This window comes from Pristis pectinata, chromosome 5 (assembly GCF_009764475.1).
Source record: "Pristis pectinata isolate sPriPec2 chromosome 5, sPriPec2.1.pri, whole genome shotgun sequence".
Classification (NCBI taxonomy): domain Eukaryota; kingdom Metazoa; phylum Chordata; class Chondrichthyes; order Rhinopristiformes; family Pristidae; genus Pristis; species Pristis pectinata.
Genome location: NC_067409.1, coordinates 41,233,139 through 41,248,201, shown reverse-complemented (window position 1 = coordinate 41,248,201; position 15,063 = coordinate 41,233,139). Strand labels below are relative to the sequence as shown.

Below are 15,063 nucleotides of genomic sequence, written 5' to 3'. Positions count from 1 at the left end.
AATATTTAGTACTTGAAAGATGTTAGAAGTTAAGAATTGGCAGAAACAACTGGAAATTTGGCTGCAATTCTTTCCACTTAGTTTGTCTCACTCATGTTGGTTTATTTGCATCTGTTTCCCCAGGAGAGAAGCGTGCATACCTTTCACTACCTAGACCAGGGGTGAGTTTATAATGCAACTTAAAGTTAATATAACGTTTCAACTCAAAACTCATTTTGAGGCATCACACACAATGGGGTCATATAGACTGTGGAATAATATAAAATAAATGATTGCAAATTGGTGGACCCTTTTATGCAATAGTTGTGCAAGTCAAAATTGCCCAAATGTTAGACTCTGGACTCCACCACCACTCCTGCCCCCCACCAAAAAAGTTTCTCATCTTGCAGTTAGAGGCAGATTCTGAAGCCAAGAGTTTTTCAATGAATTAAAATGTTTGTACTTATCTGTGAAATATGTGAAAGCTGTGCCCAAATTAATAGCTAATCACCCAGAATGTGGAGGTTATTGGAGATGTCACCAGGATATCCAGCCTTCTTTAAGACAATAATATTACAGTTTCATTCTCAGGATAGCCCAAATAAAACTGATAGTTATTTACAATAGTCATATCTCGTTTGTTACAGGCGAAATAGCATAAAATGGACCACTCAACAATTCTGTAAGATCGAGTTATGAAATTGTCTTTCTCACTCCAGATGTAACTTCAATTAACTATAAAAATCAGAACAGAATGACGCTGACTATTCTGCCTTGAGATAAAGTAGAGGGATTACTAAGTGGAGCAAAGTAAGCACCAACTGGAGAAACTTTCAGCAATAGTCATTAGAGCCTGAGACTTCTTCGAGACTATTGAAGCTATTTCTCTGGAGGCATTATTAGGCTGTGCCCTTAATGGGGTAGGATAAGTTGGCAGCTATCTCCAAACAACCTATGAATAGTGCTGTGGAAGATTAGCTAGTATTAGGTAAAATGCTTCTGCACCATAACAAGATTTAGTGGTAATAAAAGATTATAAATTTCATAAAACTTCCAGGCTTGTCTGCTTCGATTTTTGCCAGTTTTTTTTTTGCACTTTTTCCTCCAATGTAATTTGTCCAAAGTCACCCAAACCACAATTTCAAGCATGAATTGCAGCCAACACATTTTAAGTCTTTGTTTTTAAACCAACACAAAAGAATGCAATGTTCTGGAAGCCCACAGAAACTAGACATGCCCCTGATGGGATTAATCACCAGTTGAAATTTTTTACGTATAAAAAAAAAATTTACTAAGAGACCACTTGAACACCAATCATACCAGGAGATGGTTTAGTATTTTTTCAAATTGTTTTCAGTGACTCAAAATCAGCGGTGGTGAATTACGTACTGTAAAAAGCTTTATATTTTGTAATTAAGTTGTTTTTAGCTGTATTAATAAAACTGCACCAGCCTATCACTATTCAATGTATTTTTAAAGAATATTTTAAAAACAATTTTTAAAATAAAAATTATATTCTAAAATGCTGCCAGAATATACTGTTCTCAGAGGAGTTTTTGTTCATCTGTTTACAAATGAAATTGAGTAGGGACATGAAGGAAAAACCTACTGGAAGCTAATGGAATTTGAGCCTGGATTGTTGATTGCACCCTAAACTTACACTTCTCCATAAATTTTGGTTTGCTTACACTCGAGCAACCTTGCTGTTGTACGTGAGCTTGGAATTTTACACACTGAACAGGTCTTGTGAGTTGTGGTGTTGCTTAAGTTTAAGCTTTCCTATGGTATTTAAACCAATTAATGCTTTCCTAGCCATCATTTGCGCTCTTTTAAAACAGAATGTTGTATGAAAATGATAACCCTTAATACTTTCTATATTTTCTTTGTTTGAAACAGAAGCACACAGCAAATCTGAAGGTAGTTAAAGCAGTCAAACTAGATGCTGAGGTAAGAGTTATGGCTTTGCTTTTGCTTTGTAGACATTGATTGTAGAGTAGGAATTTGAAGGACTGTGGACACAGCAGGTGAGTGAGACCAGTTGGGCAGCCTCTTTCAGAGAACCAGCAGATGCATAATAGGCTGAAAGACCTCTTCTATACAGAAACAATAATGGGTTAGCTTTGCCATTTGAAATTGGTAGATAGTATTTACCATACCTGTTTATTCTGTCTGTATTGAATTAACATCATTGGCAGCATCTGGAATAAAAATGTTTTTGTTTTAAATTATAGGAGCAGGCAAAGATAGCAAAATTAGGGCTGGAGCTGCGTTTGCACACATCAGATGTAGATGCAGAAACAGAAAGATGGGAGGACCAAGAAAATGAGATTCTTCGGCAGGCTCAGAGTATGTCCAGTATGGCATATTCCATGTATCTTTTCACAAGGTAAAATTGACAACCCCATCGAAATATCTTTGCTTTATCTTTTAGTCGGGAGAAGAAATTATTTTTTAAATGTAAAAACAAATTAGTTGGAGGTTATTCATGCATTTCTGGCTGACTTTTAGTGAACATATAAGATATATATGATACAAAACTTTGCCTACAATCTCATCAAGATCAGTCATAAAACTGGGTGATGTGGAAATCAGGAAATCCTACAGTGGAATGTGGCTGAAGGGAAAGAGTAGTCAAGAAACCGTAGTGCCTGACTTTATTTTAAATGAATGGATGCAAATTCAAGGCAGTGGGCCTGTGGTTATCTGATCACTGCTTTCCACTAGTGCCCTATCTCTGGAACTTGATCTGTCATATTCATTTTGCAGTCTATGGCAATTGGCAAAGATGGCATATCTTGCTTCAGTCTGGTACTCCCAGACTGTGTTAGCATTTCTTGTGTATTCACATGCTCAAGCATACTAGTTTCTAACACTTGCTCAATCAGGCTGCTTAACCATGCATTCAGCTGTGGACAATCTATGATGTTCCTGGAATGTAGTTGGTGCAGCATACCAGTCCTTTTCTTTTTCTGAACAGTCAATAGGTTCAATCTTGTGCTGCTTTTTTTCAGCTACATAACACTTGTTGCATTAATTATAGATGAATTCCTTAAGCAAATTTCTTTTAGTTGTTTTAATGTTGTCTTTTATTTAAAAAAATAAAAAGTAGGAACTTGAAATATACAGAACTCTTCCTCCTTTATACTGGTGTCTTGTTTATGGCTTTTGGTACACACTGGTTATACCCATACCACGTGTACACACACACACACACGCGCGCGAAGATTCCTTAAGTGACAGCACAAGTAGATAAGGTAGTGAAGAAGGTATACATCATATTTGCTTTCATTAGACAAGTGCAAGGAGGTCTTGTTACAACTTTATAAAACATTGATTAGGCCACAGCTGAAATATTGTGTGCAGTTCAAAGTCAGTCAACTTTGTCAAAGTCGAACTTATTGTCATATGCAATGAAAAACTTGCATGCTACATTATAAGAAGTACATGATTGCATTGGAGGGTGCAGAGGAGATTCACCAGGATGTTGCCTGTGATGGAACGTTTCAGTTATTTAAGAAACTGGACAGGCTGGGTTTGTTTTCCATACAGCAGTGGAGCCTGATGGGGGATCTGACAGAGGAATGCTAACTTATGAGAGGCTTACATATGGTACACAGTAAGAAAGTTTTTCCCATGGCAGAGGTGTCCAGGACCAGAGGGCCTGAGTTCAAGGTGAGACATACAAAGTTTAGAGGAGATATGAAGAAGAATATCTTCACCCAGAGGGTGGTTGGAATCTGGAACACACTGCCTGAGAAATTAGTGGAACCTCCACAACATTTAAGAAGCATCTTAATATGCACTTGAATTACTAAGGTACTGTAGTCTTGGATCAAGTGCTAGTAAATGGGATTAGTATAGGTGGGCACTTGATTGTCAGCATAGACATAGTGAGCCAAAAGGCCTGTTTCTGTGCTCTGTGATTGTAAAATTTTGATCTCATACAATTTTAATTTACAAGAAAAAAGCTTTATCAAGCACAGAAAATGTTCTCTAACTGAGCTAACACATTGTTGTACAGAAGGATAAGATCTTGAAGGATAATTCATTTTATGTAGAATAATGCAGGCCTGATAGCAAAATAATACATAGTTTATCCCATCTTATAATGTTGCTCTTCTTATAAAATAGCCAGTCCTGAGTTATTGGCAAATGCCATTGTAGAGCCAGTGATACAAAATGTAAAACAATCATTAACAAACCAGACTAAAGGTATCATTCCTTTGAATCAATGGTACATCTGACTTAGAATGCTTAATAAGGTCAGAAAATGCTGGAAACATTCAGAAGGTCTGGCAGAATCTATGAAAAGAGAAAGAGTTAATGTTTTAGATTGAAGCCATCTTGTCAGAACCACAGATGCTACCTGACTTGATGAGTGTTTCCAGCATTTTCTGTTTTTATTTCTGACTTACAACATCTGCAGTTTTTGAGAGTTTTTTTCAGCACCATCATTAAGCCAATGCCAATTCCCACAAATGTAAAATCCAATTTCATTTTTAACACAATAGAATTATTGTCAAAAAGAACAGTGGGATTCTTTCAATCCATCACATCAGAAAGATCTTTATTACATACGCATATATATCTATTAAATCTAGACAGCCTTTTAATATTTTTAGATCTCCCAATGTGAATCACCACTTCTCAGTCATCAGGAAGTCAACTTTCACCCAACTCTTGCTGATCTCTACTCCTGGATAATAATAACTCAGGGTAAATTTTGCTCTGACTTCTCTTCTGCTCTTCCAGTCTGCCAATAGCTTTCACCCTTTGTCATCTCCCTCCGCCAACACAGCTGGAGATCAGGAACTTGCAAGGCTGTTCCATACCACTCTGTAATATAACCTCATTCATGCTACATCACATTGTTTTATCATATTAACAACTATGGTAAATTTTATAAGCTGTTTCACCATTACGCATTGTTTTCATCTTATGTTGACATTCTTAGCTATTTAAAAAAATTCATATTTAAAAGATGTTCTAAGAATGTTTCATACTTAACATTTTTCTCATTATTTCAGAGGTGAAGGCCTTTTGAAAACCACACAGGATTTATTTCACCAAGCTGAAGTAAGGATACTAATTGCTGTGTCTTATCTTTCTTGAATAATCTTCAACAGTTCTTGCTTCCAACCTGGAATGGATTAAGTAAGAGGCAGCCATTTTAAGCAGCAATTAGAGGTATCTTTTGTTGTTTTGCAAAATAACTTAAAACTGTTGTTAAGAATAATTGTTTATCAAGGCAATTTTTGTCGAGTGATTTATGTTCTTTAGAAGTTGGTATCCACTGGATTTGGACAGTGTATTTGTAGCTATGGTTTGGAGTATAATATACCAGCGGACGTTTTCCACATAGAGTGTTACATTTGGATTAATGTTAAGGTTTGTGATCAGATGATTTATCTGCACCTAACTTGTTACTTATATTTTTTGAGGAAAAAGTGGGATTTGACTGCTGAGTATCATACGTCTCTTCTGTGGCAGGAATGCAAATTGCAGTTAGCTACGTTAGTCATGCACCAAGTCCTTGACAAAAATTGCAATGCAATAAATGATACCTTTAATTATTGATGAAATTTGCTGCACCTGAGTTATACCACTGATAGTGTGCAAGTGGAAATGTGAACTGGTGGCAGTCACATAGGACAAATTGAAAGAGCAATAGGATTTAAATGAAGTTGCAAGATCCTTAACAGCAGGTTCTAGCCACTGAGATTCAAATCAGATTGGATGAACACCAAAGGGATTAGTAGCTACTCAATTTTAAAAGAACTTTTAAAATGAACACATCAAAATAAAAATAGCACTTTGTTTTTACTGAAAATGTTTTACCATGTAGTAATCACATGATAAGCATGATAAATTTGCATGAAAATGTAAAATTTTTGCCATTTTCAAAGGATAATTCCGAGAAAACCTTAAGAACAAGTGTTGCTGAAAATACACGTACAGCACAAATGTTAACATTGCATTTTGTGGAAGATTTGCGCAAATAATTTTTAAGTATTTTATGTTTCTTACAGATGTTTGCTGAAGAAGGTCTCAGATTGCACTCATCTCTTCATGCATTCTCAAATCAGGTACATCAGTGGACTTTAGAAATACACTCAAAAGCTGTACATTACTCCTGCAAATGATCAAAAGTTCAATATCTGTGTCTATGTATTGTAAATATATATGAAAGATTTAAGATCTGGTTAAAATCTGAAGTAAAACAAATGAGTGATTTGGGCGTGCACTCTCATGATAACAAAATATTGTGGTCTTCTATTCTAACATAAGTTAACATTTTCTGTATAAATTGTCATTTTTTTCACTTCATTATTTTCTGCGTTTTTATATAAAAGCTTACATGAAAATATTCTTTAAAAGCTAGAAAATAAGTTGATACAGAGCTATTCATCTTATCAAAATCCTAATGGTTCTCATTTTCTGTGGCAAGTGATTTAAATCAAGAATCTTGTATTTGAATGACAGAGTTGGTGGATTATGAGCATCATTTTCTCTTTAAAACTCATCGTAATCCATTATTTTAAGACATGTTAATTCACTTTTCAGTGACCTGTAGGTACTATTGTGGCAAAGTGCAGTGTGCACATTCTTATTTAAGTGCACATCACATTCTGTGGAAAATTGCAGAAGAAAATTATCATGGACAGATATTCTTGATTTTCATTTGATTCTTTGCCCATGATGTGTTTATTGGCTGTAAAATCTAATCTGAAGAAACCAAAGTTTATTTGTCATAACTAAAGCTCATTAAATGGACTATACAGCTAGCATGAAGATGCTTCAATGTTTGAAATATTTAATTCCAAAAGTAGCGAGTGATGCATTTCAAAATAATTTCCCTTCATTGTATTCTGAACAATTACATGGAGTCTGAACTAAATGTGTTTCTGTCTCCTCAGTTGGAAGACGATGAAAAATCGTCTTTGTTGATGGAAGCCGAGAGATTTCCTGCATTATGTCAGCAACTGCAAATGACCTGCAGGACCCCTGTTCATGGCAAAGCCGCCACTTTCACTAAGGTCTGTTCTTTTTATATATGGAAATGATGCAGGTTGGATGTGTTATATTATGTTCCATGTGCAAATCAATATCTATCAAATTTCACAAATATGGGCACAGCAATTAATGCTACTGACTCACAGCTCCGGAACCTCGGGTTCAGTCCTGGCCACAGGTGCTCTCTGTGTGGGGCTTTGCATGCTCTCTTCAAGACTGTGTGGGTGATCCAGTTTCCTTCCACATCCCAAAAGATCTGCTTGTAAGTTTTTGGGTCCATGAATTACTCCTTAGTGCAGGTTAATGGCAATAAAAAAAATTCAAAGGGGAGTTAATAGACATGTGAGAGAAGGAATCAATGGGACTACCCTCCTGGGAACTGGTATGGATCCAATATCCTCCTGTGTTGTTATACATTTCAGATACTTTACATTTATATGGGTTGTCTGGTCTTTACCTTCACTGTAAAGCAATACTCTGTCCTCTGCAGGTACCACAGACTAAGACATTTGGACTGCATCCAAACCCCAACTAAGTCTGCTCACTATCATCATCCCCTTGTTTGCTAATCTACACTAATGTCCAGTTGAGCAACACCTTTATTTTAAATTTCTCATTCTTGTTGTAAACCCTTGCTTAGGCGTGTCCCTATCTCTCTCAGTCTTGCATCCCACTGAGGTATCTGGATTTTTCCACGCCTAGCCTCTTGTGCATTTTAATTACTCCACGGTTGTGCCTCCAGCACCCCAGGACCTAAGTTATGGAATTTCCTTCCATTTGCCTCTCTTTGATCTCTTAATGTATTCCTTTACAACCTCATCCTTTGACCAAGTTGCTGTTACATCCTTATGTCTGGAAAGAAAGCCAGCTGATTATTGCCAAGCCTGCGTCATTTATTGCCTTCTGAACTTTGTCAACCATTCAGGATGCACTGACAGTCAGGATATACAATCATAAGATCCAAGATGAATAGAAACAGTCTCTTTGGCCCATTATGTACCCATCTATTATTAATCCTATTTGCTAGCACTTGCTCTGTAGCCTTTTATGTCTTTGGCAATTCAAGTGTTTGTAGTGGTGGTACTTGTATGTGTTGACAGTCTGTTTCAGGTTCCAAGGGCAAAATAAGTTCTTCCTTGGATCTCCTCAACCTCTTTCGCCCTTGCCCTAAAGCTATGCCCTCCAGTCTTAGACACCATTATGTGGAAAAGTTTCTCGCTATCTATTCCATTTATGCCCTTTTATACTCTTGTATATCTGTACCTGCTTCTTCCTCAGACCCCTCTTCTCAAAAGGAAAATAAATCCAGCCTGGTGAGAATCTCCTCATTACTGAAACACTCCATCCCAGGCAACATCCGGTGAATTTACTCTGCACCATCTCCAATGCAATCATGCCCTTCCTATTACATTGGCAACTTGAACAACATTCCAGGTGTCAGTACTCCAGCTATGGCCTGGCCTAACTAACCTATGTTCTATAAAGTTGTACCACAATCACCATGCTCTTAAATTTTGTGCCCTGGTGAATGAAGGCAAGCATCCCATATGCCTCCTTCAGGGATCCTTTGACTTGCACACTAAGCTTCCTCTGATCCTCGTACTCCTTCGGGGCCTACCATTCATTATGCATGTCCCAGCCTTGTTAGCTCTCCCAAAATGCAATACTTCATACTGATTAGAAACTAAATTCCATCTGCCATTGCTTTGCCATCATATCAACTGATTGATATTGTTCTGTAACCTAAGATTACCTTCCTGGCTGTTGACAACATTACTAATTTTTGTGTCATCCTTCACCCCTTCTTGGTCCACCAATCACTTACTGGCTCCTGTCTCATCCTTCCCCCACCCTCTTTCTGCTGGCTATCTTCCTTCTCCACTTTCAGTCCTAATGCAGGGTCTTGACCTGAAACATCATCAATTCCTCCCTCCCCCCCCCCCCCCCCAACAGATGCTGCTCGATCCACTGAATTCCTCCAGCAGATTGTTGCACCAGTTTTCATGTCATCTGTGAACTCGCTAATGATTACTCCTACATTCACATCCAAATTGTTAATATATAACAGCAAGATTCCCAGCACCAGTCCCTATGGTACACTACTGGTTACAGGCTTTCAATTACAAAAACAACCCTCCATCATTGCCTTTTTATAACGTATTACCAAGCCAATGTTGCATCCAATTTGCCTTGAATCACATGTGCTCTCATTTTTTTTTGGAGCAGTGTCCCATGAGGGACCTTGTCACAGGCCTTACTGAAGTCCATATAGACTACATCAACAGTGTTGTCTTCATCAATACACTTTGTTACCTCTTTGAAAAAGTCAATCAAATTGGTCAGACAGGATCTCCCCTTAACAAAACCAGGTTATGTTTGATTAATCCTTGCCTTTCTGACTACAGATTTAATCCTGTCTTTTAGAATTTTTTTAATAGCTTCCTTTCCATTGCCATTAGACTCTGTGGCTTATCCCTACTGCCCTTCTTTAATAAGGGTGTCACCTTGCCTGTGGTAGCAAAGATTTCAATAGTTCCATCAGGGCACCAGCAATCTCCTCCTTGCCTCCCATAGCTGCCTGGGAATTGAGTCACTAAGTCATCTAATACTACTACTTGCTATAGAATTTCATAGTCTCCCCGCCCTAACCCCAACCCGCCCCCACACCCCATCCTTCACAGACTGCTCCAGTTGCAATGTCCTTCACCTTAGATTAAAATTCTGAAATCTGAAAGCAAACTTTTGAGAGAAGCCACTAGCACTGTGTCTTTTATACATTCATCTTTAGGATCCGGGGGTGGTCAGCAGTGATTAGCCATCCCAAGATGCCCTTAGGGTGGTGGTGGTTTTCCCATGCGCCTGCTACCCTTGACCTTCTTGGTAGTAGAGATCAAGGGTTTAAAAGGTGCATTCAGCGTAGCATGGGCAAGTAACTGCATTCTGATAACATCAACTCTTGTTAGATTTGTGTCTGTGATGTACAGTAATCAATGTAAATCTGAACATTTATAATTAGTAGTAAATTGCATTGCAAAAATCTGTTCATTACTCAAACACTTTGCAAGTCAGAAATGCGGCCACCCGGCAATATATTTAAATAAAAACATTGGCTAACCAAAGGCAACATGCAGTTAAATCGGGGTGTTGAACTCAACCATTCAGATTTCTCTGTAAGATGCAATAACATTTCCACAGAGTTCCCACACAGCAGAAGATGCCTACAGCCCTGCAGCAGCTAGCAAGTCCATCCCGCCATTCTCCCAAAGGTCCTTTGTAGCCTGGGGAGGACCTGTACTAGATATTTAAGATGGTTGTGAATCTTAACCCTGATATAACATATGCCCTAAGAATGTTCATAGCATCCTTGCAGTATAGAAAACCCATTAATCTCTTACTCTATGTCAATCAATCCAATTTCCATTACTTGCAGCCTATGTTCCTTCACATTCAATTACTATACTTCTCTGTTTAACACACATTTCAGTGTAGTGTCATCTACAAGTTTTGAAATTTTACACTGCACACCCATAACCAAGTCGTTATTGGAAAAGCAATGGTCCTAGCTCAGACCCTTGTGAAACTGTCTACTGTCCTCCAGCTTAAAAATCAAACATTTATCCTGACTCTAAACTTGTCCTTAAGCTAACATTTTTTTAAATCCATGTTCATTTTAATGGAATAATTAGTGATCATAAGTATTATCTATTATGAATTTAGCTTACACTGCATATGCAATATAGATTAAATAATTTGAAGTTTACCAAAATGCTAAGTTTAATGAAACCTTGCACATAGCACTCAGGAACAAATTTTGTAGATCTGTGAACTGATAATATTTTTCCTGATCTTAATTGCTTAAATTACTTCTTGATTTTCTTTATTGAAGGTATAACATATACATGTGAAATTTTAAAGGAAGCTTTAAATCTGTATATTAAGGCAAAGATTGACTAAAATTAGTAGTATTCCTCCTAAGTACATTTGGATGTGACAGCCATGCAATGAAAAAGAGAGTAATTCACTTTTTGGCTTAACTGTTACCAAACTGATTACAGAAACTGCAATAGTGTAGAATTATTCTTGTATTCTTCTCTGTTTCTAGGTTGACACTTCCATTCAGGAAACTACAAACATCATGACTGTATTGATGAAGGTTCTGTCTCTTTGTTACAAACTGTTAAAAAAGGTAAGAATATCCAAACTCGTGTCTTGTAGTGAATACTGAAATTAATCATTTCACACAAAAACACCCAAATCAATTGGTCTATAAACTGAAAATAAAAGTAATTCATTGGGAGAACAAGGCTTATTGGAGCAATTCAACATAAAATCAAATTCAAATCAACATAAAATCAAATAACTTCTAAATAGCTTGGCAAGTCCAGTCTCACTAGTAGAATCCAATGCTAGACTACTCTTGGAGAAAATACCAGCCATCTCGGTCACTGGATGATCAGATCCACCTCCTGCATTGTGGCCACGTTATTAAAAAGTTGTGCAATATAGAAATCTGCTGGCAGTTTTGTTAACATCCATCAGGCAAAAGGAGAAGCCATGAAATACTTTCAAAACCTGGATGCATCTAGTGATTAGATCCACAATGGTACACTGTTAACAAATTAACCTGGAACTGGAACTGCCACTGTGTTAAGGGCTTGAATGGGGATGAATTTGTAAAGTGTGTTCAGGAAAAATTTCTCGATCAATATGTAAATAGAGAAGGAGAAAATCTCGACCTCCTCTTGGGAAGTAAGGCAGGGCAAGTGACAGAAGTGTTAGTGAGGGACCACTTTGGGACCAGTGATCATAATTCTATTAGTTTTAAAATAGTTATGGAAAAGGATAGGATGGTCCACAAGTTAAAGTCCTAAACTGAGTAAGACCAATTTTCAAAAGTTCATTGGGGGAGGCTGTTTGCAGTAAAGGAACGTCTGACAAGTGGGAAGCTTCTAGAAGCGAGAGTTCGGGGCCATCATGTTCCTGTTAGAGTGAAGGGCAAGGCTGGCAGGTGTAGGGAACCCTGGATGACAAGAAAAAGGAGGCATGTGTCATATATAGGTAGCTGGGATCAAGTGAATCCATTGGGGACTTTGGGGGGGGGGGGGTGTAGGAGTATACTTGAGGGAAATCGGGAGGGCAAAAAGGGGATGAGATAGCTCTGGCAGATAAAGGAGAATGCAGAGAGGTTCTACAAATATATTAAGGTCTAAAGAGTAACTACGGAGAGAATAGGGCCCCTTAAGGATCAACGATGTCGTCTATTTGTGATGCCACAGGAGATGGGTGAAGTCAATGAATATTTCTCCCCTGTATTTACCATAGAGAAAGACACGGATGCTAAGCAACTCAGGGAGGTTAACAGTGATATCTTGAAGAGAGTCCGCATTACAGAAGGAAAGATGCTGGAGATTTTAAAATGCATAAAAGTAGATAAATCACTGGGACCTGATCAAGTGTATACTTGGACATTGTATGAAGCTAGGGAAAATATTGCGGGACCCCAAATGAAGGTGTTTGTAGCATAGATAGCTAAGGGTGAGGTGCTGGAAGACTGGAGAGTGGCTAATGTTATGCCTTTATTTAAGAAAGATTGCAAGGAAAAGCTTGGAACTACAGACCGCTGAGCCTAATGTTAGTGGTGGGTAAGTTATTGGAGGGGATTCTGAGAGACGGGATCTACATGCATTTGGAAAGACAAAGACTGATTAGGGATAGTCAGCATGGCTTTGTGTGTGGGAAATAGTGTCTCATGAATTTGATTCAGTTTTTATTGAAGAGGTGACTAAGAAGATAGAGGAGGGCAGTGCAGTGGATGTTGTCTACATGGACTTCAGCAAGGCCTTTGAGAAGGTACCATATGGTAGGCTGCTCCGGGAAGTTACATCACATGGGATCCAGGATGAGCTAACCAATTGATGTTGTAGGAGACTGAGGGTGGTGGGCCACAGGGAATGGTGCTGGGTCCACTGTTGTTTGTCATTTATATTAACGATTTGGATGAGAAAGTGGGTGGTATGCTTATGCACAACTGTTGATTGAATAAGGAACATTTGCCAGGACAGTTGGAGAACATCATGAGTGGTCTTGGTCCAATTAGTATGAAAAAAGGAAAACCGTGTTCACTCACTGTAGGTGCAGTACATTATACCTTTACTGGATAAATAATGTGATGAAGATATATATTAAAATATGTAACCCAGATAAATGATAATTTTGAAAATTCAGCTGGAACTTACTTGCCATAGGAAAAATCTCCTTTGTATGTTACACATTCTGTGAAATGTTCTGTATTTATGGTCCTAATATGATTTATCTTTTACAGTGTAAAGTAGATCAGACATTTATGGGCTCACCCCATGGCTGGAGAGGTAACCAACTGCAGACGGTTGCAAATGGCGAGAGCTTAGAGGGAAAGAACACAGATACATTTGGTGTGAAATCTCTGGAAAGGCACATGGCAAATTTGACATTCTTAGAGAGCAAATAAAGGGGGAAGTTCTAGAGTAGTTGCAACACTTAAATACATTGTCAGATGTACTGTAAAGTGTCAGTTCCTAGTACACAGTAATCAATGTCTATTGCATTTAATGTGATGTAAATAGCAGCAATGTCCCTAACATGGATTTGAATGTTTAAGATCTACAACAAACTTTTTTTCCCCAACTCTGTAGTACCTGAAGTAATACTAAGAGAATAGATAATTTGGTTAGGTATCTTCTCTGAAATGCATTAATGCTGGATTTTTGTTTTACCTTAGCCTGCTAATGTCTAAATCTCTTTTGTGAATGTCTTACTGATGTGATTAATCCTTTGATGCTGCTAGGGTCACAAATGTGCAAGAACAAAACTGGATACAACAGCATAATGTTACTGCTGTGTAAGGTAATTAAACCAACTTATTATATTCGCAGGCAGGTTATTGCAGCATAGTTTCATTTGGGTACATTGAAATAAAACAGGTTATCACCACTATCCTTTCTGCTGCTGCTGCTAGGTGTGAATTTTCTGGAAGATCCAGTGTTCTTCCTCAAAACATAATCTGATTGCTCAAGTTTTCTTGGTTTCAGATCTCATTTGATCCCCCCTAAAATTTAAAATTCTTGATAATGTTTGATAAGCTAAAATTAATTTGTACATCAAGCAGATCACATTTTAAACAAATAACCTTAACGTTCTTTCCCTCAAATCTCCTCTTCCCACATGAACTCTGTACCTAATTTCACTTTTTCTAGTGATGTGGATACTGCAGTGCAGTGGGGTTAGAATGTTGATGTATGGATTGCTGGAAATATTTAGTAAAGTACTTGGACTGGATTTGTATTACCTGTAAAGGCAGTTTTTTTACATTTCTCTGACAATTAACATGAAAAATTATATTTTTTAAAATAAAATTCTAATTCGTTAATCATCATTACTTTGTGTATTGTTTAATGAACTTCACATACAGGTGTGTCATGTTGGTGATACAAATTGATTAAAAATTATTTACTTATTACATGACTACTAATAAGCCCTATGCTTCATTTTGTGATACTTGTATTATTTATATCTCAACCTTGAACTATTAATTGCACTTTTTGATGGTCTTACACTACTGATATTTTCAGGATGTCACAATTGCTCCAATTTTACTGCAATCATAGTAAGGCAGCTTCCATGAAAAGTTGCCATTTTTGATCTTCCATACCTGTTGTAACTTGTACTATAACTTCTTCTCACTCCACAGATGCTGCAATGAGCTGGTAATTGTTTTCTATTTTTAAAATCTGGAGTTACTTCAGCTACAAAATCTTTTAAGGATGCAAGGAAAAAAAATGGTTACTCTATACAATTTAAGCTACAGTTAGATACCTGGGATAGTCATCATAAAAATGCATTTAAGATATCCTTATTAGTTACATGTATATTGAAAAACACAGTGAAATACATCTTCTGCGTAGAGTGTCCTGGGGGCAGCCCACAAGTGTCACCATGCTTCCGGCACCAACATAGCATGCCCACAACTTCCTAACCTGTACATTTTTGCAATGTGGGAGGAAACCCATGCAGACACGGGGAGAACATACAAAC

The 15,063-nt window shown here is 37.6% G+C and overlaps 1 protein-coding gene across 2 annotated transcripts in view; it reads left to right on the top strand.

Annotated features, from left to right (window-relative positions):
• The window catches only part of ctnnal1 (catenin (cadherin-associated protein), alpha-like 1), a 297,913-nt gene extending 283,507 nt beyond the window's left edge, over positions 1 to 14,406 (top strand). Inside the window, exons 12-19 of one of the 2 annotated variants that reach the window (XM_052016792.1) lie at positions 124 to 161; positions 1,876 to 1,926; positions 2,211 to 2,365; positions 5,007 to 5,055; positions 6,009 to 6,065; positions 6,897 to 7,016; positions 11,096 to 11,179; positions 13,316 to 14,406. In XM_052016792.1, the coding sequence (XP_051872752.1) occupies positions 124 to 161; positions 1,876 to 1,926; positions 2,211 to 2,365; positions 5,007 to 5,055; positions 6,009 to 6,065; positions 6,897 to 7,016; positions 11,096 to 11,179; positions 13,316 to 13,480 (719 nt within the window). In that variant the 3' untranslated portion in view covers positions 13,481 to 14,406. The remainder of the gene's footprint in view (positions 1 to 123; positions 162 to 1,875; positions 1,927 to 2,210; positions 2,366 to 5,006; positions 5,056 to 6,008; positions 6,066 to 6,896; positions 7,017 to 11,095; positions 11,180 to 13,315) is intronic. The other variant, XM_052016794.1, reaches the window with a different exon arrangement.
• Positions 14,407 to 15,063: the final 657 nt, after the last annotated feature.